The 27,754-nt window shown below is 42.2% G+C and overlaps 1 protein-coding gene across 1 annotated transcript in view; it reads left to right on the plus strand.

The window, feature by feature from the left end:
- FHOD3 (formin homology 2 domain containing 3) overlaps positions 1–27,754 on the plus strand; it is a 478,616-nt gene that overhangs the window by 280,494 nt on the left and 170,368 nt on the right. Inside the window, exons 6-7 of the mRNA XM_063076795.1 lie at positions 7,097–7,191; positions 23,876–23,987. Coding sequence (XP_062932865.1) covers positions 7,097–7,191; positions 23,876–23,987 — 207 coding nt within the window. The remainder of the gene's footprint in view (positions 1–7,096; positions 7,192–23,875; positions 23,988–27,754) is intronic.

The following is a 27,754-nucleotide window of genomic DNA, read 5'->3' on the forward strand; positions in this document are numbered from 1 at the left end:
TTCATAGCATAATTTTCAAAATATCCAGGATATAAGCTTAAATTACTTGGCATACAATAAACTATGAAAATCTTAACTCGCATGGGACAAGACAAATCAATAGACCCCAGTGCCAAGGTGATACAGATATTGGATTTGTCAAAGTCTTTAAATCAGCTCTTATAAAAGTACTTCAGGAAGAAAAAGTGAACACTATTGAAATGATGAGAAAGATAGAAAGTCTCCGTAAAGAAATAGAAAATATACAGAAGAACCCAGTGGAAAATTTAGAAATGAAAAATACAATAACCAAAATAAAAAGCACACCAGATGGGCTCAGTAGCAGATTGGAAGTGATAATCCTAAATTCAAGCACATTAATAATTATTAAATACGACTGGTCTAATCACAATAACTAAAAGACAGATTATCAGAATGGATAAACAAAAGAAGAACCAACGAAATGTTGCCTACAAGCAATCCACTTTAATTATAGTGCTGTAGGTAGTTTAAAAGCAAAAGGATGCAGAAATAAAAACCATGCAAACACTAACTGAAAGAAGGCTGAAGTGTCCATATTAATGGTAGAGAAAGGAGACTTCAGAGCAAAGAGAATAATCAGGGATAAAGAAGACATTATAATGACAAAAGAGCTCTCCTAGAAAACATTTCTCCCCAAAACTGAAAGAACTGAAATAAGAAATAGAAAAATTCTGTTCTCTTTGGAGACTTTAACCCTTCTCTTTTGGTAATCGATGGAACTGATAGACTGAAAATCAGCAAGGCTACCAAGGAACAGAACGGCACCATGAAGCAGCTAGTTCTAATTGACATTTTTAGAGCACGCCACCCAACTACAGCAGAATACATATTTTTTTCAAGTACACATTAAACATTCACTAAGACAGATCATATCCTGGGTCATAAAACAAACTCTAACAAATTTAGAAGAAATGAAATCATATGATATGTTTCTGACTATAATGGAATTAAACTATAAATCAAGAACAGACGGATAACCGGAATAGGGAATATGTCCCAACACTTGGAAATTAACACACTTCCAAATAATCCGTGTGTTGAAGAGGGATTCTCAATGGAAATTAGAAAATATTTTGTACTAAATGGAAATGGAAATGCAACACATCGAAATGCGTGGATGTGGTTGAAGCAATGCAGGAGGAATGTTTATAGCATTGCATGCTTATATTAGAAAAGAAGAAAATATTCTGATCAATAATATAAACACATACTTTAGAAACTAGAGTAAGAAAAGAAAAACCCAAATAAGTAGAAGGAAGGAAAGAAGAGTAGAAGTTGATGAAGTCGAAAACAGAAACAATAGAGAAGAATCAATGGAACAAAAAGCTTTGGAAAGGAAAGTAAAATTGAATGACAAAAATGACAAAGAAAAAAAGAGAGAAGATGCTAGTTGTCAACACTAGGAATGAAAGTGGATAATACCCCACAGACATTAAATGAATGACAACAGAATACTATGAACGACTCTAAGCACATGAAATTGACACCTTAGATGAAATGGACCAATTCCTTAAATGAATCAGTGCCTTAAAAACCACAAACTACTAAAACTCACCCCAGATGAAATTGATAACGTAGCCCTATTTCTATAAGTATTATTAACTGTAACTATTAGAGAAATTTAACTTGCCGTTTACAACCTTCTGAAAAAGGAATGTCTAGGCCCAGGTGGTTTCTTGGCAAATCCTACCAAACATTTAAAGACAAAACCAGTTTTACACACACTCTTCCCAAAAATAGATAAGGAGGGAACAACTTCTCAACTTATTCTATGAGGCCAGCATTACCATGATAGGAAAACCAGATAAAGACAGGATACTACAGACCAATATCAATCATGAACAGAGATGCAAAAATTCTCAACAAAATATTAACAGATCAAATCATATAAAAAGAGTAACACACCAAGGCTAAAGGAGATGCAAATCTCATTCAGTATTTGAAACTCAGTGTAATCCATGATGTTAGCAGTCTGAAGGAAAAAAACCCCACATCATCTTGTCAGTTGATGTAGAAAAAGCATTTGACAAAATTCATCATCCAATCATGATTAAACAACCCTTAGCAAACTAGAAATTGGAGGAAACTTCCTCACCTTGATAAAAGGCAGTTTACAAAAACCTATATCTAACATCATAATTAATAGTGAATGACCCCAAATGCCTCCCTCTTGTACTGGGAACATGGCAAGTTTTCACTGTCATTGCTTCTATCAAATACTATATTGAAAGTCCTGACCAGTGCAATACAGCATGGAGGTGGGGTGGTGGGTGAAGGAGGATAAAGATTGGAAAGGGAGAAATAAAATTTTTCTTGCTCACAGACAGCATTATTGTCTTTGTAGAAAATCCTAAGGAATCTACAAACACAAAAGACTCCTAGAATTAATAAGTTTAACAAAGTTATAGATAGGATACAAGACCAGTACACAAAAATCAATTTTATTTCTGCATGCTAATAATAAACAACTGGGAATGGAAAAGTTTTTAAAATACCATTTGAAATTGCTCCAAAGAATGTGAACTACTTATAAATTGAGCAACAAACAAACATGTACCAGATCTATAGTTGAAAACTCCAAAATACTCACGAAAGCAATCAGAGAAAACACACAATGTAAACACACATAATGGGTTTATGGATTAGAAGATAGTATTTAGAACATAGTGAAGATGTCAGTTCTCCAAAAATTTATCTATAGATTAACACTATTTCCAAAAACGTTTTTTGTTGTTTTAGACAAACTGTTTCTAGAATTTATATGAAAAGGCAAAAAGAACAAGAATAGCGAAAACAACTTTGAAAAAGAAGAATGAAATAGGAATCACACTGCCTGATTTTAAGACTTACTGTCAGGGTGGTTTGGTACTGGCAAAGGGATAGGCCAGCCAATGGAACAGAAATAGACCTACACAGGCACAGCCAATTGATTGTTGGCACATTTGCAAAAAACAGTGAAATGGAAAGGATAGTCTCTTCAACAGATGATGTCAGATCAACTGGACGTTTATGTGAAAAAAAAGGAAACCTCAATCTAAACCTCACACTTTGTACAAAAATCTCAAATTGGATCATATAGGTAAATAGAAAAAGTTAAACTATAAAAATCTAAGAAGAAAATGTAGGGGAAAATCTTTGTGACTGCAGGTTAAGCAAGGAGTTCTTCCATCGCGTCTCCTGACCACAGCTGAGTAGGGTCAGCCCAGAGGCTCGCTCCTTCACGTTGTGTGTCTTTGAGAGAAGCTCAACACGTGCTTCTGTGCAGTGGGTAACTAACGTTTGACGTCAATGAGGTGGTTTATGTGACTAGCATTTATTGAGCACTTCCGGTGGGTCAGACACTTTTCTAACTCAACCCCCCAAAGGCCCTGCAAAATAGGTACTACAGTACTACCATCTCATTTTTGAGATGAAGAAACCGAGGCACAGAAAAATGAATGAATGTGCCTAGAGTAAGTTCTGGGAGTGGCTGCACAAGAAACGCCCCGAGCAGTCTCTTTTTAGACCCGTGGAGCTACCTACCACTCGATTCCCACAGTCTCGGCCCCCTCATCCTTTTAAAAAACACAAACCACTAACTTCTATGGCTCCTGTGACCCAAACACGTGTGTTTTCAGGACATCTACTGTTTGTTTGTTTTTTCCCTGTGTGGCTTTTATTCCCCGGCCCACATGTAGGTTGATGGGTTTTGCTGTTGAATCACCCCGCGGTATTAACCCACTTGAATCTCTTTAGCGCCATCTTGTGTCCGGAGTGGGTCTTACAGGAGGGATTGCTTTTGAATTAGGGCTACCGCAGGTACAAAAGCTTTCGACTACCAAAATATTGTGATAAATCATTGTGATCAGAAACTCGAATTCCGTTAGATACGAACTTTCTGGTAACATATCTCCTCCGATGTGATCAGTTAATAGAATCTTGGAGGGAAACAGATCAAGTCTGTTAGATTTTAATTTGCCTCCCCCTTTTGCAGCAGTGTCCTGGCTTCCTGGGCATCTGTGCAGTAGCAGAGCCCCTGACCCATTAGGGTGGAGACCCTCATTCCTGGCTTCTTAGACTTTCGGGAAGAGTCCTCCCCACAAGATACACCTTCCAGAAGGCTGAAGAGTTTACCTTCTCTCCATCTGTACCATTAGGCTGGTTTAGAGGCAGATGCTAACATGCGCCTCGGGATTGTCATCTTCCACAGTGAAACTCAGCAGGAAAAGGATTGCGGAGTGAACTCTTCCCTGGAGACTTGCCAATTTGTCTTGAGAGGGGGAGGAGAAAACAAAAGCGAAAAACTGGGGCAGAATGTCCTAAATTCTCAGAGCTTTTCCATGAAGGTGGGGGCTGCATCTTTCTGAAGGAGGAAGGGGTGTACTGAAAGGGGTGTACTAGTAAAACATTCTAAAAACAAACATCTAACACCTTACAATATTCAGTCTTATTTTTGTTCCTTTTTACATATTTGTTTACTTTTCTATTACAGAAGTAGTAGATGCTCATACTGGAAAATGGGAAAATAGAAAAAGTAGGAAAAAATACATTCAAAGAATATACAGTTAATAATATTGCTTAGTATTTTATGGGTTTTTCTTTCTTTCTATGTATAAAAATTTGAGCATTTTATTCAATTATGTGATGTTTACACTTCTATACTTTCATCTTAATTATTTTATCAGAAACATTTTATAGGTTAGGACGTAGCTTTGGTAAATTACTGTGGATAGAGTTCTAGGACCCTGATAGTTATTTAGGTTTTAGTTATTATTTTGATATTATAAATGACACTTCAGTAAACATCTTTGCTTCCTTTTTTTTTTCTTTTTTTAAACTTAGAGTTATTTCCTTAGGATACATTTCCCAAATTACAACAACTGGGGAAACACTTAAAGAGGACTGTCAGGCTTTTACTACAGACACATAGGAACCCACCCATCCTATCCCGAGATGGGTTTCTCCTCTTAGTAGCAATGGAGATTTGGGGCACATTCCCCCATTTCCCAGAGCCTTAGTTTTTTCCTCTGTCAAATGGGATAATAGTAACCACTGCTCAGGGCTGTTGTATTAATAACCATATGAAGTCCCTCCTTAGAGCCTGGCACACAGTGAGCACTAAACACATGGTTACTGTTTTTTAAACAGTTACAGCACTGAATAGCCTTATTACCAGGTTTCTACCAATTTGCCCTGCCACCAGGAATGTATGAACTTACTTAGCTACTCTAGTATTTGATACCTAATTCTTTTTAAAATATCATTGCCTATTTAGGTGAAAATACTACCTCAGTATTTAGTGTTTTAATTTGCATTTGTTATAGTGAGAATGGACAATTTTGTATGTTATTGTAAACTAGCTTGTCTTTTTTATGCTTTTGCCTTTTTTCCTATTGGTATTTAGTATTTTCTTATCAGTTTATATGAACTATTTACACAATAAATATTTAATTTACACAATAAATATTAGTCATATTTGTTGTCATATGTCCATTTATCTGGTATTATATTTTAATATGAAACTTTTTCTTTGTATGTTATATATGTATTATTAAGATGAGAAATATTATAAGTGTGATCTCTTCATTATAAATTCTGTGAATTTTTTTGTCCATAATATTACTTGCAAATAATGACAGTATTATGTATTTGTTTCCAACTGTTCTGCCTCTTATTATTTTTAATGTTTTATTATGTTTGCCTGAAATTCTATAACAGTATTAAATAATTATGAGCTTAGTGGGCATCATTTAAAAATTATTCCTGATTTTATTAGGAATATCTTTAGTATTTCACCATCAAATAGAATGTGAATCTGTTATTTTGAAAAATATACTGTTTGTTGTGTAAAGAATATGTCCATATAATTTTTTAAAATTTTGAGTTTTTACGTAGTTAGGGTGGTTTTTCTCAGAATGATCATGTAGTTTTGTTATTTGATCTTTTGATAGGATAATCATGAGTTTCTAATATCACACATATATTTGTATATTTAGAATTAGTGTATACTCGATATACACTAATTTTGTTTTGCTCTTTTCAAATCAATACCATTTCCAGTAGACTGTTTCCTGCAACCTACATATAAACTTTGTGCTTGTGTGTAATGCATTAAAAGAATGTAAGAAAATATATCAATATATTAAGAATGATTATTCTTGAATTATGGGATTATGAATTATTTTCATTTTACTCTTCTACATTTTTGCAGTTTTCTAAAATGAGGTGTTCTACTGTTACCAGGAAAAAGAGTTGCCTAAAAAAATGTCAGTGCCATGCCAATTAATTATGGCTGAAATATGATTTAGGAGGTTAGAGGTGATTTAAGGAAGCCTACTTATTTAGCGTATGTAACTTCTGTCTGTTCATTATCTAGAGTCCAAATTATTTTGATGCTAATGGAACTGAAAAAAATTCATTTGTTTAAACAAAAACATGGTTTGTATTTTCTTTTTAGAGAATAGTGACCATATGTGGTGACTATATTTTCCTAAACTAAGAATTTAGGACTTGGTGTGTGAGAAGTTATTTTTTTCATGATATTTGACTTTTTTTTTCTGAAAAACTTTAAAAGGAAATACAAATAATATTTAAGTACATGTTTATTGTTTATCTAAAGAAATAAAATTGTATTAGCTCAGGATGGTCCCGTAGAGTCTGGGACCTGCTGACCACAGGCTGGGACACTGAACAGGTCACTTTTGGAAACTTCACGTGTCCTCTTGGCCCCAGTGAGAGGCTACAAGCCAGACACCAACTCATGGACATCTTTGCTCTGTCTGGGACTACACACAAATATAGAAACGCGAAAACATGCATTTATACATCTAGGCACACAGAAACAACAGTCACTGGATTTAGTGCCTTAATTGCGTCTTCCAGACACCAGGAATAGACCTTGTTTCTGTTGGTGTGGTCAACACTTTCTCTCTGAAATGTGAGTTAGCTAATTTCAGAGCTCAGGAGATCTCTTCAAATTTGGTTCTTCACGTACTGTGTACTTCAAGTATGAAAATCTCAGTTGACATTACGATTATTGAAGGTTATTTTATATATAAATCTATAATGTCTCCTTGCTTTTTTTTCTCTTCTGTAGCTTTGGGACAAATTATGTTGTATGTGGACGGGATGAACGGAGTGATTAAGCACGATGAGACCGTTCAGTGGCTGTACACTCTCACTGGGTCAAAGGTAAGGGCGGTCATAGCTGAACACTTTTTTCAGTTTCTATGTCATATGCCTTTGTTTTCTATTATCCTCTCTGAGACAGTTTTGCAGAAACAAATCGTGTGCAGTTTTGCTCAAGCCCTGTCACAGTATAAAGGAGGACTACTACTTCATAGATTATTTAAATATACTTAAATTGGAAAAAGCTTATGAAATTTTAATGCATTTTTATTTTTTCTTAAGCTTTAATCAAATGCCTTTGTCACCTTTGGTTTTTGATGTTTAGTTAAAACATTATACCATAGATATAATATCTAAGTACCTCTTGTATTTCTTGTTCTTATATGTTCAGTTACCTTCGTACATATTTGTGTTGTACATATGTATGTGCATATTCCTATAAATAGATGAAAGAATGTGAGATGCACTAGGCATCATACTAGGTGTTATACAAGCATTATGTCGTTTAATCCTCATGAGACCGCTGTTGGGTAAATGATGTTATCCTCATTTTGTAGTTGAGGAAATAGTGCTTGATTATGAGAACCTAGCTAATTTCCCATGGACCTTGGCACACATCTGCCCAGCCACGCCTTGGCTGTTGAGGCCCCTGTACTCTCTGGAAGTGCTGCCAAGGAAGCAGGTCCACCCTGTCACTCGGTGTGTGCAGGAGCTGGGTGAGGCTCTGGCACGGTCCTCTCTGGGTTCTGAGGGGAGGCCGCTGGGGACCTGGCTGGAAAGGGGTATTGGGAAAAGGAACAAATGCATCAAGGTTGGAGTGTGGTGAGGGTGGGAATGTGGTGTTGTGGAGATCAGAGAGGCTGTCGTGGGCAACAAGGGCAGGCAGGGAGGATCTTGGGGGCCCAGATACGGAATTTGAACCTGAATTAAACAGGCCACCGAATCAACATAGCTTTCTGGGGTCCTAGCCGAGCATGTGGTCAGCCCACACTATCCCCTGTCTCTGTGTTCACTGCCCAGCCCACTTTGGGCGAGCCTGTTGAGCTGGTACCCACCAGCATCGTGCTCTGCTGGGGAGTCACGTCCCCTGGCCTTGCCTCTTACATCACCTGCTTCCCAAGGACTCTGCTGTCCTTTGGGAGCACTTGGCCCTGATTGACTTGTGGTGAGAGTGGTCCTCGTTTTAGGCTGTATCTTCCTTTCAGACTTCCCAGAATCCTGGTGATTGTGCCCTTGCATGGGTGGGAGGGCCTCTTCCCTGTGGATGGCACCAATATGTCAATACCCATTGGGTCTAGCTCCTTTGGTGACCCTTACATCGTCCCTTCAATTTTCCTTTTCCCAGTGTTAGAGGAGAGAATTTTTTCCTCATTTCATAATAGAAATAGCTTTTTTTTTTTTTTTTTGGCTTTTTTTTCTATGGAAAATGGAAGTGACTCTATTTTGAAACTGATGTAGGTGACCTTAGAAGCTGAGTGGAATGCTGGGCCTACTAGGTTGACTTAGCCAGGCTGAGGGAAGATTTATATCTCATATCCTGTTTCAACGTTTTCTGTTTTTTTTCTTTCTGCTGGGAGCACTCCCTAAACTTTTCTGGAAGCTGCTCCCTCCAAGGCTTTCTGAATGGTCTTGAGGACCCCAAAGGCTAGGGAAATGGGAGGAGATTTTGCAATAAAATTGACTTTTGGTACATGTCGCAGCTGAATTAACAAATCTTTGTAGTTTTATTATGGCCACAATAAAACACCAACAACCAGCCCTGTTTCTAAAAGAAAATAAAACCTAGCATGCTTATGATAGGAAAAGTTGACAGTTGTTTAGCTCATCACCAGGAAGGGAGTGGGCTGAGAGCCAGTGTAGGGAGTGGGAAGGGAACGGGGAAGAGGGTCACTGTGAGCAGGGAGACAAGATACAGGGAGTGCTGTGGTCTGAATGCGGCCCCCAAAATTCATGTGTTGGAAATGTAATCCCCAACGCAGCAGTGTTGGCAGGGGGGCCCTTAGGGAGGTATTTAGTTCACAAGGGCAGAGTTGTTAACAAAAGTGCTTGCGGGAGTGGATTCGCTGTTTTCTTCCCCTGTGCTGCGTGAGGACACCGTGTTCCTCCCCTCCAGAGGATGCAGTGACAAGGTGCCACCATCTTGGAAGCAGAGACACTGGGCCCTCACCAGCTGGTGCTTTGATCTTGGACTCCCCAGATTCCACAACAGTGAGAAATAAATTTGTATTCTTTATAAATTACTCAGTCTTGGTGTTTCATTATAGCAGCACAGACGGACTAAGACAGAGAAGAAAGGCACAAAGGTGAGAAGAAGAAAGGGCAGAGATATGAGGGAGGAAAGGAAGATGAGGAGATGAGAGAAAGAAAACAGGGTAACAAAGGATCTCCCAGCTCAGAGCCCTCGGTGCTGCAACAGCATCATGTCCATTTCTCTTTGGAATCATTCTGTAAGGAAAATAAACAACCAAAAAAGCAACACATGAGGAAATCTTCATTGCATGTCTAAATAACATGGACAAATCATAGAAGTGAGAGCTTGAAAGATGAGTTTGCAGAACTTCTGCCTTCCGTACGTGGCCTGGACCACGTGTGCTGGCCCTGCGGTTTTTCAGAACTCTGGGCCTCACCCCGTGCCTCTGTCTCCATCAGATTTGCCTCTTCCCCAGCCACATGGGTCATCAGCACTGGATCAGTGTGGATTTCTGCCTCCATCTGTCATTTCCCCGGAGGAAGGTCCATAATATTCTGACTCCTGGGTTTAACACTGCGCTGGGCACGGTGAGGACAAGAAGAGAGCTAAGAGTCAGCCTGTGCCTCAGAGCTCACAGTGTTGTCAGCATTCTCACAGGAGAATGCTGGTGACACCCACAGCCCTCAACTCTCTCACTGTGATGTCACATGAAGGTGTCCCCCAGCCTGCAGTGTGTTCTCAGTCCCAGGCCAGTGGCTGAAGTCTCTTATTTACAAATGAATACTGTGTCTGCTCACTCTCCTTCCTCAAACCCCTGTCTGGATAGTGAAGCATCTAGAAGGAGAATGGATGCACCAACATAAGACCTTTAGGTTTTGAGAATCTTCATTCCTCCTTAAACACACACACTAGGCAATGCAGCCTCAATACATTTTCCCAGTTCAAATTAAATGAAGAAATCAAGAAAGGCAGGGATCCCAGCATTTTCTTTTCGACAAAAGAGTCCAATTTCTCTTAACCTGAAAGGCTCGCCCTGCCATCCTGTTGTCTTTGCTTTAAACAGGCACAGAGCTGATAAAGGAAATACTGGGCTAGAAAAATCTTGTCATTCTGTTTCGTAATTCTTCATTTTCCTTCCATGAAAGGCAACAAGATGTGATTGTGCAGCCTGCCAGAGGGTCATTATGCAGTGCATATTTGCAGATATTCGAGACTCATAGCCAGAGGAGAAAATGGTGCATTTGCAGCCAAATAATGAGTTTTTAAAAGAATGAAAAAGTGTTTTCCATGAAGTGTTTCTTTCTGTTTACAAGAGCCCGTCCTTAAACTCCCCAGTCTGAGGGAAGAGGCAGACACCCATCCAATGACTTATCGCAGGATGTAGGTTTTCTCTCTTCATACATCTGGGATTCTCATTAATTGGAGTGGGATGATTCAGTTTGTACATCATGGCCTTCATCACCCTATCACAGAAAGTCTGTCTCTCTCTGTGGATCCCCTTCTGGCCCCTGGGGGAGGTTCCAGGGTCCCTGGGACTAGCCAACCCTCACTCCTTGCTGGCTCTACTAGGATGCCTCTGGGTGCTGTTTGGAAGCTGCCCTCTCTGTATTGCTGTCCATGTTTGCGTGCCCTACTCTCTCTCTGTGAGCCCCACTGAATCTAATCCTTCCAGCTGTGCCCTGGGCTGCTGATCACAGTCTCTAGACTTCCTGTGTACTTGTGTGAGGATAGGCATGCTTCTTCCTTGCTCCTATGTAGTTCTAGCTACTAAGCCTTAACCTGTGGGGTCCTGGCCACGACCCTCCTCACACATGAACAGACATGCACACATGCACACACACACATGGGACATTGCTGAACATTTCTCACTAGGACAGTGAGATGGAGAGAAGTAACAGGGTGTGTAGAATGGAGCGGTAGAGGAGGAGAAGTTGACAGGGACAGGGAGGTGGTTGCGGGACGTGATAGTGCAATGTCACAGCTCTGAGGAGGTGGGCCTGGTTAAGAGTTGCAGCAGAAGCAGAATAATGAATAGATCCCTAGGATTGGGTTTCTGGATGTAGAAAAATAAAAGTAGGAATCAAAGGTCACAGTTTTGACTATAGGAATATACAGTGCCTCTGGCAGGAGTAGAGAAGTTGGAAATTGGGGTTCATTGGCGTTGGACACACTGGTTTTGAGATGAAAAAAATGTCCCCAAGGAAAGCAAAGCTCCATGGAGCCTTGTATTCCATGTACTCCAGGAGATGCTGGCTGATTAAGGAGGCGAGGAGGCTGAGTGAGCCCTTTGGTCTGGGAGTCACTGGTGTGTCACTGCCCAGTGATCCACTCAGCTGATCCACATGAGGTGAGAGCTGAAAAGCTTTTTGAGTTACATAATATAAAACAATAGAATCTTGGCCATTGTTGGACACTGAAATTGATGGACAGCCTTCCTTACTGTGATTCACATCGCCTCTCCTTAACCAAATGCTGGTGCACTGCTTCCTTGAGCAACACACTCTGACTTCCCTGTGGAAACTCTGAGTATTTAAAGGAAGTTATCATACAATCCTGTCCAAGCTAAACTTGATAGTCCTTGGGGACATCATTTCCAGTTCCTCATCATTCTGATTACTAGCTTTTCTGTCCATCCAGTACAAAGAATAGTAATACGGTAGCCTCCTGGGATACAACACCTCTGATTCATTGTGCCTTTTGGCAGTAGCCCTGGGTGCTGGCTCAGTTTGAGCTGGTAATCCACTAAACCATCCCATATTTTTTTTTCACAGATCCGTGTCCACCAGTTTCTTCCATTCTGCAAGTCTGTGATTGATTGATTTAAATCTAATTTCAGAGCCTTGCATTTTTTCCCATTGAATGTAGGCCAGAGTTCTGGTCTCAAGATAATTATTAATTTAATAAGTAAAGCTTCTGTGTCATTGACCAAAATGTCAGGTGAGACAGAGACAAGGAATGCATAGACCAACGCAGTCTGCAGGTTGACACTGATCAGTTAGGGCATTTTAGGGCCACTGCACGGTTAGTGGGAAGCTGCTTAACTCCATCCAGCTGCGTTTCTTCACTGGGTTCCCAAAGTCTTCCTAAAATCAAAATATGCTGCATCTGGCAGTAAGTGCTGGAGGTTTGGGGTCAAATATACCTGTGTGATCCTTTGGATGGATTATTTTTCATCTACAAAATGGAGATAAAATCTATAGAATGGGGATAGTAATAGTGAAGAATATGTAAAACACTGAATGAACGTTGTATCTGGCACATAAGTGCCCGGTATTGTTAACTGATACCCCTTTTCTCATGAATCCTGTTTTTTTTTTTTAAAAAAAAAAAAAAAGAGGTGAGCTCAGTTTGCCATGACCTGCTCACCTTGAAACTGCTGGTTCCAGGTGTTTTCTTCTCTTTTCTGGCGCTCATGAGGCATTCATCCAAAAACGTCTGGAGCATTTTTCCAGAGATCAATGGTGGGTTAATAAGGTGTAGGATATAATTTTTGGACTTCGTCTTTAATCCTTTTTGGAAAATCAGGACAATTTACTGTTTATAGACTTTAGATAATTCTTCTGTTCTCTCTCTGTTGTCTTGAGAATGACTAATTTTCACTTTGTATTGTTTGAGGTGCCAACACTGTAAAATCTCAAAACATCAAAGATTATGTTCAATTATTTTTAATAGTATGGTAAAGGATAATTTTAATTAGTATATCCAAATGTAAAAACTGAAATGTAATTTCTGTCTTGATGAGTGCAATCACCTGAACTCCTGTACCGACTCTAATTTGCGTATCAGTGGCACTATTGTTTTTAGGTATGTGATTTCCCAAGGTTTTAAATCTGTGCCTCTTTGGATCTTAACATTAGGGAACAGAGATTGTGTGCCCTTGTTAGAACCATTTTACCTTCCCTACGGTTAGGATGTTCTTGTACCTGGCTTCCATTCAGCAAAGGAAAGTTTACACTGTAGAATTTTTCTAGTGACTGACATAAAAAATGTGTTTTACATAGGTAAAGTGGTTTTACTTTTCTTCACTCTTTTCCTCTTTGCATTTCATTTTGGGTAATTTCTGTTGACTTACCTTCAAGTTACTGATTCTTTGCAAAGCTATGTTGAGTCTTTCTGATGAACTTAAGAAAAACATTCTTCATCTCATTTACTCGCTTTTTTATTTCAAGCATTTCTATGTGACTCTTTCTTATATTTCCCTCTGAAATTTCTCATCTGTTCATGCATGTTGTCCACTTTTTCCACCAAAGTCTTTAACATTAATCATAGTGAATTATATAGTTCCAACAGCAAGTCAAGTCTGCATCTGGTTCTTCTGTTGATTACTTTGTTTCTTGACTGTGGAAATGGAAGCGGGGGCTCTTTTCCTTTTTTGTACATCTTGTAATTTTCATTTGAAAGCTTGGTATCATGTATAGGACAGTATAGACTGAGGTAAATAGTATTTATGCCTATAAATAGGCAGGTCTCTAAGGCTAGGCCATTAGAGTGGAGAGGTTGGAAGTCTACTTCATGGTTGATCTGGATTTTGTTTTTGCTGTGGTTATACTCAGTGCACCACCAGTTTTCAAGTTCCTTAAACATTGTCTTATGCTTAGGGTGGGGGCTGGTTTCCCAGAGGGCATTTTCCTCAATGTTCCTGTTTCACCTTCAGCTTTAGACCTTTGCTGTGTTCCTGAGCCTTAGTGAAGGTCTCTCTCCCTTCCCTAGTGATTGCTTGGTGTTTGGAGTTTACCAGATGGGGCTCCCTATGTTATCTTTGTCCTGCTTCTGTGCCCTGAGTCTTGGAGGTGGGGCTGTCTCCATGATCCTGCACCTCCCTCAGCAGTAGGAGATGCCTAGGATGGTTTCCTGCCCCTGCCTCAGGAGTACAGAGTTTTGTTCTTTTCCCTTCTTCCCCACCCTTTGCTGCCCTTCCCCTTGGCTTAAGGCTTTCGTCTCAATGGGGAGAAGGCTCTGGTTTGGTTCCTGCCTTTCTGCAGTGGTGGCTATTCCCCTCCTCCTTTAGGGTTGTTGCTGTTCTGCCTGTTACTTTGGCTGTGCAGCCCCAGACCTGTACCCTGCAGAGAGCCCTGACCCCAACTTCCCTGTGAGTGCCCTGGAGGTCCTTGACGAACAGCCTGTGAGTGGGCACCAAATCCCTTTGTGTCTATAGCTCCCAGGGGCTTATACCCTCATGGTAGCCCACACTTAGCCCATAACAATTTGTTAAAACTATTATCTGAGTCATTCTTACTGCTTTTTATGGCTGCTCCATCTTCTTCCGCTACTCTGCTTCAGATGGGCCATTGCTGGCATCACACCTTTTCTTGGTGGAAGGAAAGCCGTCCCTCCTTAGGTTTCAGGCTAGTCAATTGCCCTGCAACCCGAGCTCAATAATTGGCTCAAGAAAAGTTATGATGTTAATGATTATTTGGCTTTTTCTTATTGTTAGGTTGGGAGTGATATTCTTTGCAGCTTTCTAAGGAGAAACCAGAAATTCAATTCTGAATGTTATTAAAAAGAAAAAAAACACTGTAAATATGTTCAATTCTATGAGATATGCTCAGCCACTAAATTCTATGTCGTCCAGCTAAAGGAAGTTGCTAGAATGTTATGTAGTTCTTTGAATTGCGCTATTGTCTTCAATCAATCCTGATTACTGGATTTTGTGTTTATGACTTCCAAATTACCTGAATTAATATGTATTTCATTAATAGAAATTGGGTGAAAACTAATTTTCATAGTGCAGTTAATGATAACGGAAGGAAAAATGTAACTGAAGTGTAATATGGAAATCTTGATACAGGTTGAGCATCCCTAATCTGAAATCTGAAATGCTCCAAAATCTGAAACTTTTTGAGTGCCCACATGATGCTCAAAGGAAATGCTCATTGGAGCATTTTGGATTTTCGATTTTTAATTTAGGGGTCCTCCACCAGTATGTTCTGCAAATGTTCCAAAATCAGGAAAAATCTGAAATTCAAAACACTTCTGGTCCTAACCATTTCAGTTAAGGAATACTTAACCTATTTTAAAAAATAACCTTTTAAAACTTTTACTGAGTTTCTTCTGATTACAAGAATAATATATGCTTTTTGTATAAAACTTTAGAAATACTAAAAAAGTAGAATAATTACCTGGAAATGCTCCCACATAAAAATTGTTAATTTTTGGTACCTTTTCTTCTGATTTTTCTTTGAATTTTTCTTATGTAGTTAACACTAAATATAAGCATTTTCCTGTGTTATTACAATATTTTTAAATCATAATATTTAATGCTTACATAGTCAGTCACGTAATTGTACTATAATTTACTTGACTTTTTTTGTATTGTTAAATAATCAGTTATTTCTGATTCTATGCTATGCTGAAAGAGCTTTGTTTCTAATGTCATGAAAACGTATTTAGTAAATGAGGTTGTGTTCGGATTTTTTGTATGTTTATCAACATTTCATTAGGTAAGATTTCTAAAGTTCCGTGGGTTTTAATTGCACATTCACGTAACATTTGTGCTGGAGACATTGTGGGTAACAAGAGCCAGTTTCCTCTTCAGGGCTGTTTTGCTTCCACTGGCTACTTGGCTGTGGGTACATAGAGCATTATTGTAACTTGTTCAGCATCTTAGATGCCTCCATGTAAGGCTAATCTCAGTGGGAGAAAAAGGGGAATAAAGCAGGTTTGTCTAGTCATTGTTTTAGGAAGACCTCAGAGTGAGAGGCCAGAGATTCAGGCCAGGCCTTCAAGGAGGCAGTGTGCTGAGAAGACCTCACTGCCTGGCCTGGGTTTCCAGCTGTGGGGCCAGAACAGCAGCTTCTTTAGCTGCCCCTGAGGTGCAGGTTCAGGGAGCTGATGTGCATTTCCTCAGCTCTCAGGAGCCTTGTTGATAAGCCAGACGGGCAGCTTACCAGTTCACACAGACATTATCCCCATGTGTGCAAGAAGTGGGGAGTTGGACAGTGACTCATCCGCCCACGTGGCCAAGGGCTACCTGCTGCATTTTGGGCCCTGGAGAAAGAGTAGAACTGGGTGGTTCTAATCTAGAAGAACATCTGGGGTGCATAGGAACCGCAAAGTAGCCAGTGTGTTGTCACTCAGGTAGGCAAGTTCCACCCTCTTCTAGGTGAGTCAGGTGGGGAGGAGGAAGGGAAGAAACCCAGGCCTCTGGGAGCCGGACCACGAGTTGCCCTCAGGCTCTGGTTCCCTTTGCCAGTGCTGATAACCCCCTTTCCCGCAGGGTTCTGCCTCCCTTCCCCTGCCAACACTCACCGGCCAACCCTTCTTAACACACTCCATAGAAACAGGAGCTGGCTGCCGAACTGTTTAACAGCACAGTCACCCCTGAGCTTTGGCTCTTGCCCACTGTCATGTTTCCAGGCTGGTTTTTTACTTAAAGTTCTTTGACCTTGGTTAATACTCGGAAAGTAATATTTGTCACATTACCTCAAGGCTAAAGTTTTTGCACCAGAGGGAAAGATGGGGCTCTCCATAGTATAGTGGAAAGAATCAGAATGGTTTGTGTTTTTATTTGACTTCTTCCAGAAGGTAGCTCTGTGACAAGTTACATAGTCTCCTAGAATGTGAGCTTTTGCATCTGAAAATGGGGATGCCACTAACTGGAAAAGTACCCAACCTGTTGATTTCCTCAACAAGTATTCCATTCTGCAAATACTATGAAGGTAATATTTTTGTGCAGGAATTTCAGTATTCCTTACTTAACAATAAAAGAGTGGGTTCATGTTACATTTTATCTACTAACACTCTATAATTACCTCGTGTATCCTAAGGGAAAGTTAGCAAGGTGGATATTTTCTGTTTCTTGTCCACTTTTATTGATTTGTTTGTTAAGAAAACCTCCAACTAAGCCCTAGAATTTCATCTCAACAGAAGAAAACGTTAATTTGTAGCATTGTTTATTATATTCTTCTTCATCTCAATGGTTTAGGATAGTCTGCTATATTTTACATTCTGCAAGATTTCCTACTCACTAAGTAGTAAAATCTTAAGAGCTTCCCAGCCTCTCACTTGGCTACCACACTAATTATAAAGTTGGTTCCCTTTCTGCAGTTGTATTGGGTCATAAGCAGGGTTGCCATAAGGCCCTGAGGCCAGAGCACATGGATATGGTGCAGGTAACTTCCTGTCCTGGCAGATGTGCCAACCTCTGGTCTTCTACACTCCTCTGTCATGGACACCTGTGAGCCAAGGCCCAGAGTTCCTTACTTAGGTGATATACATGGACCTGTGCTTTATTTCTCATAAGACCCACCTCCTGTTGCAGACAACCTATCAGAGGTTAGGAGGGGAGAGATTTGGAGTCTGAGATGAGATGTCTGTTGGACGGCTTGGTAACCAACTGCAAAGACTTTAGAGCCCATTCTGAGCTGCTTGCTCAGAAATTTAGAGCTTAAGTACGTGGCATTGGAATAAAAAGATTAAATAAGGAGTTCTTAAAGATATGTGCCTAAGTCACTTGAAATCTTTTTTTTTTTTTTTTTTAATAATTCCCAATATATTCTAAAGTACTGGTAAGCTTGTAAACAATGTGGCAAAGCTTTATAGATCAAGTTATCTTACCAATTTCTAATTAATTCGGTTTTAATAACCAGCATCCACTTATATAACATATATTTATGTGGTTTTAGTGGAAAATGACACAAATAAAATGAAGCATATTTTTCTAACCCTCTTTGTAATTTAAATCCTGAGGTTTGGAAATTGTTTTCTTTTTATGGTTGTTGAATTTTTAGAAGAGGAATTAGGAATTTGGAGATTTCTTTGGAATACTTTTTTTTTCTACTTCATGAGCAGCATATTTGACCTGCTAAGTTTAGTTATTGTGTTTTCCTAAGTACAATAAATCGTGACAGGAGTTCCAGTTTGTTTTTAAGTGTAAAATTATCAAGAAACTATCTTTTATTCCTTACTCATACATCTGGTGGTTACTTTTTATCTAAAACCTAGATACCCAAGTCCTGTACAGGCTAAATTCATATTCTCCCTGTGAGTTGGTCTGGAAAATAAAAACTAACAAGAGCTAAGCACTGTGTTGACACCATCCTAATACCCTGCCTCTGGCCCAGCCTCCTTGGCATGGAACTGACACTGAGCTCCAAGTTATTTATGGAATATGGAGACTCAGTCCTAGACTGAGGCTTGACTTGACAAATGTTACTTCTCTAGGTCAACAGGCATCTCTGGTCCTCTGAATGCTCATGGCCTTTATTTTATGCTGGTCAGAAACAGGGAGTGCAAAATGATAGCTTCAGCAAAAAGTAAAGCTCACCGAGGTTGTCCCCAAAATGTGCTAAATGTGCTAGCTGCATGTTCCTGTCCAATGCACTCCCCTGGTACAAGGGGATTGTCACAGATTCCTGTTATATACTGTGATTTAGCTGTGTTTTAAGACAACATAAAGCATAATTTTCTTTATTATAACAGACAGTTAAAATGGAATACTAGTATTCCCTAGCCCCAGTGTTTCCTCTGGCACAAAGGAAGTGGGATTATTTATGTGAACGGGAACCCAAAGGCCATCACCTGGCTCTTCTGCTCTGTGGAAGGTGAGAAGGGCTGGCTGGCTCCAGTTCTGAGCCTTCCTGCCTCTCATCCACATTGTAGGAGCTGTCCTCTGGGAATGTGCTCTATTGGTGTCTGTCCTCAGTGACCCGGCTTTGAGGGCCTCTAGTACAGGCAACGCTCTCAGTCCATGTGGCATGGTGGTGGTCTGGGTCCTCTCTGAGCTGCTGGGTGTCATCTCCCTGAAGGCAGGGCTGCGGCTTTGTTCCTCCATCATAGAACTTCAGTGGGTGCTGAGCACCCGGAAGGTGCTCAAAACATTGTTGAAAGTAGCACCAGAATCTTGGGTCAAGAATGACCAGTCCACCCCATCCAGGTTTTGAATTTCTTCTACAAAAGCCTTAGCAGCTGGACATGCAGAACCTGCAGGGATGAGGAATCTCGCCTCCCTGCCAGCTTGTTTGTCTTTGGGCTGATGCCAACTCCTGGTTGCCCTGTACCCCTGGCTTAACTGTTTTATGACTGCTATGTCTTCCTGTGGCATGGGATGAACCTTTATTGATTTTTCTCTCTGCTTGACAGATGGGCAAGTGCTTGGGCCTATAAGTCATTATAGTGAAACTTCATTACAACAGGAAGGACTGCCAGGCAGGCTGGAAATCAGGCAGTTCTGACTGGAGCAGCACTTCACTGATATGTCTGCTAGAGAAGGCGTCTGCATCTGAGCTGCATGTGGTGTGTGCTCTGGCATCCATGCAGCTTGTCCCCACCCCTCCTCACCCCTGATGCCACTGTTGCTGCCACTCTGGGCCTGCCTCTCCTGCTCCATCCCTGTCCTCTCTTGTCTGCCTCTTCCTGGGGGGTGTGGGCTGGGAATCCCAATAGCCACTCCTGTTAAAATATGTTTAAGATAAGTGTAAGGAGCACCAAGGGCAGATTTTTAAGAGCTTTGGGATGGGCACTGTGTTTGGATTTGGAGGAATGGGTGTGTGGTCTCCGTTGTGGTTCTTCCAAACTTTGAGGCATTTTGACTGTGTTCCAGATACTTGAGGGAATCAAACTAAGCGATTTCTGGATAAATGAGGGTTTGATATAGAATTCTTTGGAAGTAATGTACCTTTATTACTTTCAAGTCTGTGCAGTAATGCTAATAATGCATTTCTGAGGAGGATCCTGCTGGACGTATTTTGATGATTAGTTAGGACATGCTTGTAATTAGTGCCATGCATTTTCACAAAATTAATGTTCTGATGCTCGTTTTTCTAGAGTAGTTTAACTAATATGTTTATTATTAATATATATGGTATGGCTTCCAAAAATGTATGAACGTAGACTCAATAGAAGCCAAATTCGTAGAAACCTAAAATCATGAATCAGAAGAGTTTGAGGTTTTTTAAAAAATAAAATTAGAGTGCCAAAGAGCTCCAAACAGAGCCTTTACAACAGAGGAGAGGAAGACATGAAAAGGCATGTTGAGACTGATAGAAAAGGAAGACTTTGCTAGAAAACAGTGGTTTCTTAATTAGAGAGGATCATAAGGGAGGGCGGCTTCGAGATCCTGGGTGCCTGGGACCATATTGTTCAAGGCCTCGTGACCGCAGGAACGAGGAACCTTTGTGAGATGGTCATGAGCGGCCCCTGCTGAGACCAGCTAATAGGGGGATGGGGTTGGGCAGTGGCCAGGTTCTTTCCCAGGAAGGCATTTAGAAGGCTTAAACCACATAATAATAGTCCACCCACTGAGGAAGCCGCCAGGCCTGGACTTGCTAGGTTTTTCTTGAAGAAATTTCTTCAGCTGTAAATGTACGAGGCACAGTTGATTATGCCACACTTTCTCTTCTACCCTCTGTTGAGAAAAGTACTCTGGAGCTTTGTCTGTTCCTAGTCAGGAAGTGGAGGAGCAATTGTGGGACTCATGTTAGGAGGGTGGAAACCCTCTGAAGGATCCGGCGCCCTCTCCAGTCCTTGGTCCCCTGTGTGGTGGGGACCAGGCCACTTGCTGCACATGGCGGAAGGGGGATGGATTTGAGGACAAGCCTCCGTGAGGCCACGCTGGCCTTGCCCCCCACACGCAGCACTGACTGAGCAGCCCCTTGTGTGTTGGGGCAGCAGAGGATTAGCAGGCAAACAAATGTGTGTGTCGCCATTCAGGTCGTGCTAAAGGATGTGAAGGAGTAAAACAGTGAGGAGATTGGAATCAAGGGGCTCCTTCAGATGCAGTAGTCAGGAAGGCATTTTCCACAGGGAACTTTGCAGACCTGAAGGTGGGTTCCAGGCAGAAGGAATAGCTGGTGAGAAGGCCCTGAATCCAGAGTAGGTGGCTGGAGCACACTGGGCGGGAGGGGGAGTGACCTGAGAGGGGGTCAGAGAGCCTGGCAGGGGCCAGGACACAAAGCCTGCAGGAGTGGAGTTTACACGGGTGGGATGGGGGCGATTGGAAGACTGAGGGCAGGAGGGTGTGGTGGTCACTCAGGATGCAGTTTGGAGAATGGACTTCAGGGGGACAAGGCCAAGGCACTTAGGGGTGGACAGGGAGATGGGTTCAGGACACATTTTGATGGAGGTTCTGACAGCACTGGCGGGTGGATCTGCTGTGGGGATGGGCTGTGAGAAGAGCAGGGGACTCCTGCTTACTGCGCAGTGGGTGTGGTGCCTTGTACTCAGGTGGGGGTTGTGGAGGGATTGGGCTGGAAGTCGTAGGTGGAATGGAGTGAAAATTGATAGTTCAATTCTGGCCACAATGAACTTGAGGTTCCTGTTGGCATCTGCATGGAAATCAAGCGTCAGGAGGTTCTACGCCCACCTGGCTCAGGCATTTGATCAGGACTAGCAAGCAATAGAACATGTAGCACCTGGTCTTAGACCTGAAAACCAAGGGACTGGATGAACTCACGTGGAGAGGATGTGTGGAAGGAGAGAGAGTGTGCAGGAGTGACCTCTGAGGCCTTCCCATACCTAGAGACTGAACACCCTAGGAGTCAGTAAGGAGTGGCCACTCGGAGAGGAGACGGTAGCAGCAGAAGAGAGCAGTCAGTTGTGGCACCTGCTGCTGTGAGTTGAGGTAAAATGGCACAGAGAAGTAACCATTGGATTGGACGACATGGAGGCCATTGGCAGCCTTGACAGGAGTGATTTGAGTGCTGGTGATAGAAATCCTGTTAGATTGGGTTGTGAAGCTGGGGGCTGTAGCAACTCATTGGAAAGGGGAGCTGACGATGGGCTCTGGCCAGAGAGAGTTGTGGAATCAAGGAAAAGACAGACGGTTTGGTTTGCTAGGTAAGAATGACAGCAAAGAAAAGGGCAAGGGGGTTGTAAAGCTACACGACTATGCCATTTGTCGAGTAAGGCAAATTGTAACTCAAGCCAAAATGTTTCATTATTTTAGTTATATTAAGTTTCCATTTATATTGTCAGGGCTAGGGCTCAGACCCTTCAAAACCATTGTAGAGACTGGGTCACCAGACCCTTCACACGCAGGTCCATGCTAGGTAATTGGGAAAGATCCTGGGAGCCGTTGGCAGACGATATGAGCTCAGTCCTCAGCAGCGGTGGTGGCGGCCTTTCAGGGCATCCCCAGGGGGCACTGGCAGCAACAGCCTCCAGCAGCAGTAGCAGCCTCCCCATGCCCCCCCGGGGGTGGAGGGTGCTGTGGATCAGAGCCACTCATCCTTTATACTTAAGTCCATAACCCAGGACACCTGCGCACATGCGCAATTACATTAGACAATAACCAAGGAAGACCTGGGCACACGTGCATGTTTACATCAAATGCTCAACAAGATTCTGAATATCTGAGGGGCCCTGACTATTTTCCTCTATTTTCCCAGCAGGGGTAGAGGTGTTGCATGATTTTGGAGAAATGACTAGGGTGGGTGGTGTTTTTAAGCTGCTCCCTCCTTGTGCTTCCCCAAGTTACCTGTAAAGTCTGCATGCGTCTTTATGCATTTTGCACACTTTGATGTGAGCGGTCTCCTTTGGGCTGCAGAGCAAGTGAAGAAGCTGGAGCAGATTTGCCACAACCATGTGATGGAGGCACAGGGGGTGGGTGAGGGGCCATGGATTGGTTGCCCTGGTCATTAATTATTCATTCTGTGAGCAGCCATCTCCAAGCCCACTTTGTGGCCAAGAGCAGTTCCAGGCCCTGCAGACACGATGCAAATAAGCCCCCTTTCCCCTCAAAAGAGCTTACTGCTCATGGGGGAGGGGCACTGCCAAGCACACAGCTTTGTCAGGACTGCAGTCCAAGGTGGCTCGTGGCTTCTAAGATGCACGATTTGATCCCATTTCCGGGAGGAGGTTCTTGGGAAGGGAGACTGTGGCAAGGAGATTGCAGCAGCACCTGGAAATATAGGGGGTGGAGGGAGCTGACCTGACCTGGAAGTTGCAGCTTCAGCTGGGAAGTTTGGGCTTTTCTCTGGGTGAGTGACCTGTCACCTCCCTGAGGGAACATGGCAAAGAAGGGTTCCACCTGTGTGCAGGCGGGCCTCTGGGCCATGTGTGGCCCCTCACAGAGGCTGAGCCCTGGGCCCAGAGAGTGAGGGTCCTCAGGCCTGAGGCAGCCCTCTGTATTTGGTTTTTAAGAACAGGGGACTTGGTTCAGGTTCCTGCTTACCGACACCAGCTATTGTAATTTGGGGCAAAACATTTAACCTGCTGTGCCTGCTTCCTCACTAGAAAAATAAGAATTGTGATTGTGCCTGCCTCACAGTGTTGTAGTTGGGATAAAATGAATAACGACTTGGCAAACACTACCTTGTTTGTTGAGAGATGCCAGCTGTGAGCTCTGAGATCGAGTGCCCCGGGTTCAAATTCTGCTTTCATTTCTTACTAGCTGTATGATCGTGGGCAGGGTACTTTGTGTCTCAGTTTACTGATCTGCACAATGGGGGCAATACCAATGCCTGCCTTCTGAGGTATGCAGTGAGGGATCAGTGAGGATCCAATGGAGGAAACACCTTGGCTGAGTGAGGTGGGTGCTAGCTGCGGCAGGGGGATGGTGCTCTCAGGTGCACAAGGCCACGTCTGCAGCTATGTGATGGTTTTATCTTTTCTGCCCAGTTCCGCCTGGTGGTGAAGACAGCCCTGAAGCTGCTGCTTGTCTTTGTGGAGTACTCGGAGTCCAATGCTCCTCTTCTAATTCAGGCTGTCGCTGCTGTTGACACAAAAAGAGGTGAGTAGTGCCCACCCCTATATGTCTTCAAGGTGAGAATGTCTGATGTAGGGAGGCTTCTGCATTACGTGTTTGAAACAGAATGAAGAATGTACAGAATTCCCTACGTGTGCACTTCCTACTGCAAGAATCATGTTTTTAGGATGGTAAGTATATGACGATTAGGCCTGGCATGTAGTTTGGCAATGAAGGAAAAGCATGGGTGGACTTACCCAGGACAGGCCAGACACTGAGCTTGTCTTATTTTCTGTCCAGTCCCCACCACAGAAACCACAGAAGACTGGCTTCTTCCCCATTTCCCCATCTTGTCTGGGGTTGCCCTGGCTCCTTTCTCCCCTCACCTCTGCAACGCTTCCTTGATTCTGACCCCTGATGTTCCTTGAAGCTTTTCCCTTCCTTCCTTTCATCCCATGCCCCTGCTTTGCTTACGGCCTTCACTGCCTCTCACCTGGTGTCCCTTGCCACCCCAAAGTGCTATTGGAAGATTCTTCCACAACACGAGTTTGGTCACATCGCTCTGCATCTAAAACCTGCCAGTGGCTTCCCGGTGCCTACAGCATAAAGTCCAAACCCTTTACCTGATCCTTTGCCATCCAGCCCCTGTCCACCCACCGGCCACCCCCATCTCCCAGCTGGTACTGCCTCCTGCCTACCGTGGTCATGTGTTTTCAAAGCCCCCATCTGTCCCTCTTCTCAGCTCTGATGTTGTTATTGTCCACCTCTGTATCTCCATGAGGGGATGTTCTACTATGCACCCAGCTGGTCCGGAGCAGGCAGGCATGCCATACTTGGTGAAGAATGAGCTTTGGATCTGGGTTAGTGTGTAACATACTGAGGCCCCTGTAATATTGTGAAGCCTGAAGCTAAAATGCTGGGGTTTTTTTGTTGTTTGTTTTGTGCATCACCCAATTATTATCATCATCATCCCACAAAGATTTTGATAACATTTTTTTCTTTTTGTGATTATAACAGTAATACTACTGTAGAAAATTTGAAAAACAAAAACAAAAGCCAGTGTAAAGAAGGCAGTAAAAAATCGCCTGTAATCTCAGCAGACAAAAGATAATCACAGTTCACATGTTGGTATGTTTCCTTACAGTAGTTTGTGTGTGTATGCGCTGAGATATAACTGTCAGGAAGAAATTAGGGCCTAAATAGCACTCTTTGATTCAAACCACTTGTGTCTGACTCAGCAGTACTCAGAGATCACCTCCCAATGTGAATACAAATACGAAAGAAAGTAGCTCACAAGTTACTTTGAACATTTAATATAAGTTAATGAAAGCCATCCAGGCCCGTAAGCTAGGGCTGCCATGCCTTTCCCGTGAACACACAGGCATGGTCGGTCATTGGCCAGAGGCAACTCCAGGCCTCCATGTGGTGTATGGGCAGGAGACGAACCCAGTGCACTGTCAGGGATGTGAGTGTGGAAGGGGGGGTCCCAGACCAGGAAGTTTTTTTCGACTTCGGTGTTTTGCCATCTGGTGCCAGATGTGGAGACCCTTCTAGCCAAGAGCAGATCATAGGGCAGGCTGAGAATTCTTTTTTTAATTTATTTTTATTTTTATTTATTTATTTTTAAAAAAATTTTTTAAATTTTTTAAATTTTATTTTGTCGATATACATTGTGGCTGATTATTGCTCCCCATCACCAAAACCTCCCTCCCTCCTCCCTCCCTCCCTCCCCCCCAACAATGTCCTTTCTGTTTGCTTGTCGTATCAACTTCAAGTAATTGTGGTTGTTATATCTTCTCCCCCCCCGTTTTTTTTTTTTTTTTTTTTTTGTGTGTGTGTGTGTGTGTGTGTGAATTTATATATTAATTTTTAGCTCCCACCAATAAGTGAGAACATGTGGTATTTCTCTTTCTGTCAGGCTGAGAATTCTTAATAAGGACTGCCAATGGCTCAGAAACCAGGTCTAGCTTTCCCAAGGCCAATTAATTAGGTTTAGGGCCAAAGTTGTGTAAAAGATAGTACAGAAGCTCTTTCATTCATCCTTGGAGGACTTCATATTCCATCCCCCAACTCGGGGGGTTACTTTAGGACACCTAACAGGCTCTTTGTCTTCCTGTCCTAAATTTCAGGTAACCCAAGGGCTCTTGCCATGGGGGCCATGTTGGAGGTGGAAGCCTTCTCATGACCTTGGGGTTCTTTTTTGGCTTCGTTTAGCTGGGAGTGCAGTGTTTCCTTCCTTGGATTTCACATTTCTTAAAGGGTATGCCATGGGGGTGGAGGAGTGATCCTGAGATGAGCCCAGGGCTTTGTACCCACATCCAAGATCCCATGCACAGGCCCAGCCAGAGGCTCTTTGCTATACCTAGTCTCTCCACCAAGACAAAACTATAGCCATCTTTTCCCAATTAGTGAAAATTAAAAAAACAAAATAAAACAGATAATGGATTGTTTTCTCAGCTTCATGGTTTTTGCCTATAAAATTTCTTAAATTTTTGGCAACTGCTATCATCTGTCCGCTACTGAGCACTAGCAGCTGAGAGAGAAAAAAAAAAAAAAGAATAGCACTAATGGAAAAAGTCAGAAAGCTTATCGCATGTGGTTCAATAGCAGTTTCTCTATGGACATGTGTGGTCTTGGCTGTGATTTTATAATGTATACATATAACATCATCCCATTTTACTGCTAGTAAAATTGTTCCTGAATCCTATAATGGAATTAAACATATAAATATGTCATGGTGTTCTGCAGAGACGATCGTGGCTTCCAGGTGTGTTTCCATCTCCTGGGTTTAGAAGCAGTTCCCTAATTCCCTCTCAGCTGGGTGAGAGAGCAGACGGAGGTGCCAGAGGGGACTGAGGGTGAATGAAGCATGTCCATTTGTGCATAAGTTTATAAATAAACCATAAATTTTACTCCTCAGAGTGGTTCGAGACTCATTCCTCAGAGGGAGTGAATGGGCATGTTCAAGGACAGACAGTTTGCTTCTTTTGAGAGAGAGGAATTCTTTTGGATCATGAAAACTGTCAGATTTAAGGAATCAGCAAATAAAAGTAACAAATAAACTACAAATCCTCAAAAATCACTGCCACCTAAAGCAAATGCAGTTGTCCCAGCACAGATTCCTCTGGTTGCTTTATAAACATCATGCATGCTGCACATGGCTTAACCAGAAATGTTCGTTCTGCAATGTGGGCAGTTAATTTGCTCTGCAGCCAGAAGTGGGCCAGTTAGGGAGCAGAGTTTTTGTAAAAGGCAACGGGGTCAAATCCATCTTAGGGAGTAATCAATATTTATGAACCAATGAAACTTTAAAACGCCTCATTTGATCCAGCAATTGCACTTTTGCTCAGGGCTGGAATGGAAAGGTGGATTCAAGTTAGTCTCTGGAGCATGGCACGGTGTCACACTGCTGCTCAGACTTCTGGATCTTCTTCTCTTTTGCTGGCATCTTCAAGTCACTTTCCCTTTCCAGTGGACAGGGCCTGGCGGAAGAGAGAAAGGCAGTAGTGCTCATGGAAGCCCTTGAGAGAATCTTGCTTTATAACTGTGCTATACCAGAGACTCCCTTTCCTTGAGGTCTTCCCTGTGGTGGTCAACAGGAAACTAATTGAGAGCCCCCCTGCTCCCTGGAGGGGGGACCTTTCCTCTGGCTGTAAGAGTGTGCCTCTCCCACAGAGGGTGGGACATGTGACCAGCCAGAGTAACTCATTTTGAAATTTCAGTCATAAATCTTGAGTCCCACTAATTTGGTTTAGCACAGCTTTTGAAGAAGTTCCATTTTTCATTTGAATGTAAGGTGATGAGATATGACA

The sequence above is a fragment of the Cynocephalus volans genome, chromosome 13 (genome assembly GCF_027409185.1).
Source record: "Cynocephalus volans isolate mCynVol1 chromosome 13, mCynVol1.pri, whole genome shotgun sequence".
In the NCBI taxonomy this organism is placed as follows: Eukaryota; Metazoa; Chordata; class Mammalia; order Dermoptera; family Cynocephalidae; genus Cynocephalus; species Cynocephalus volans.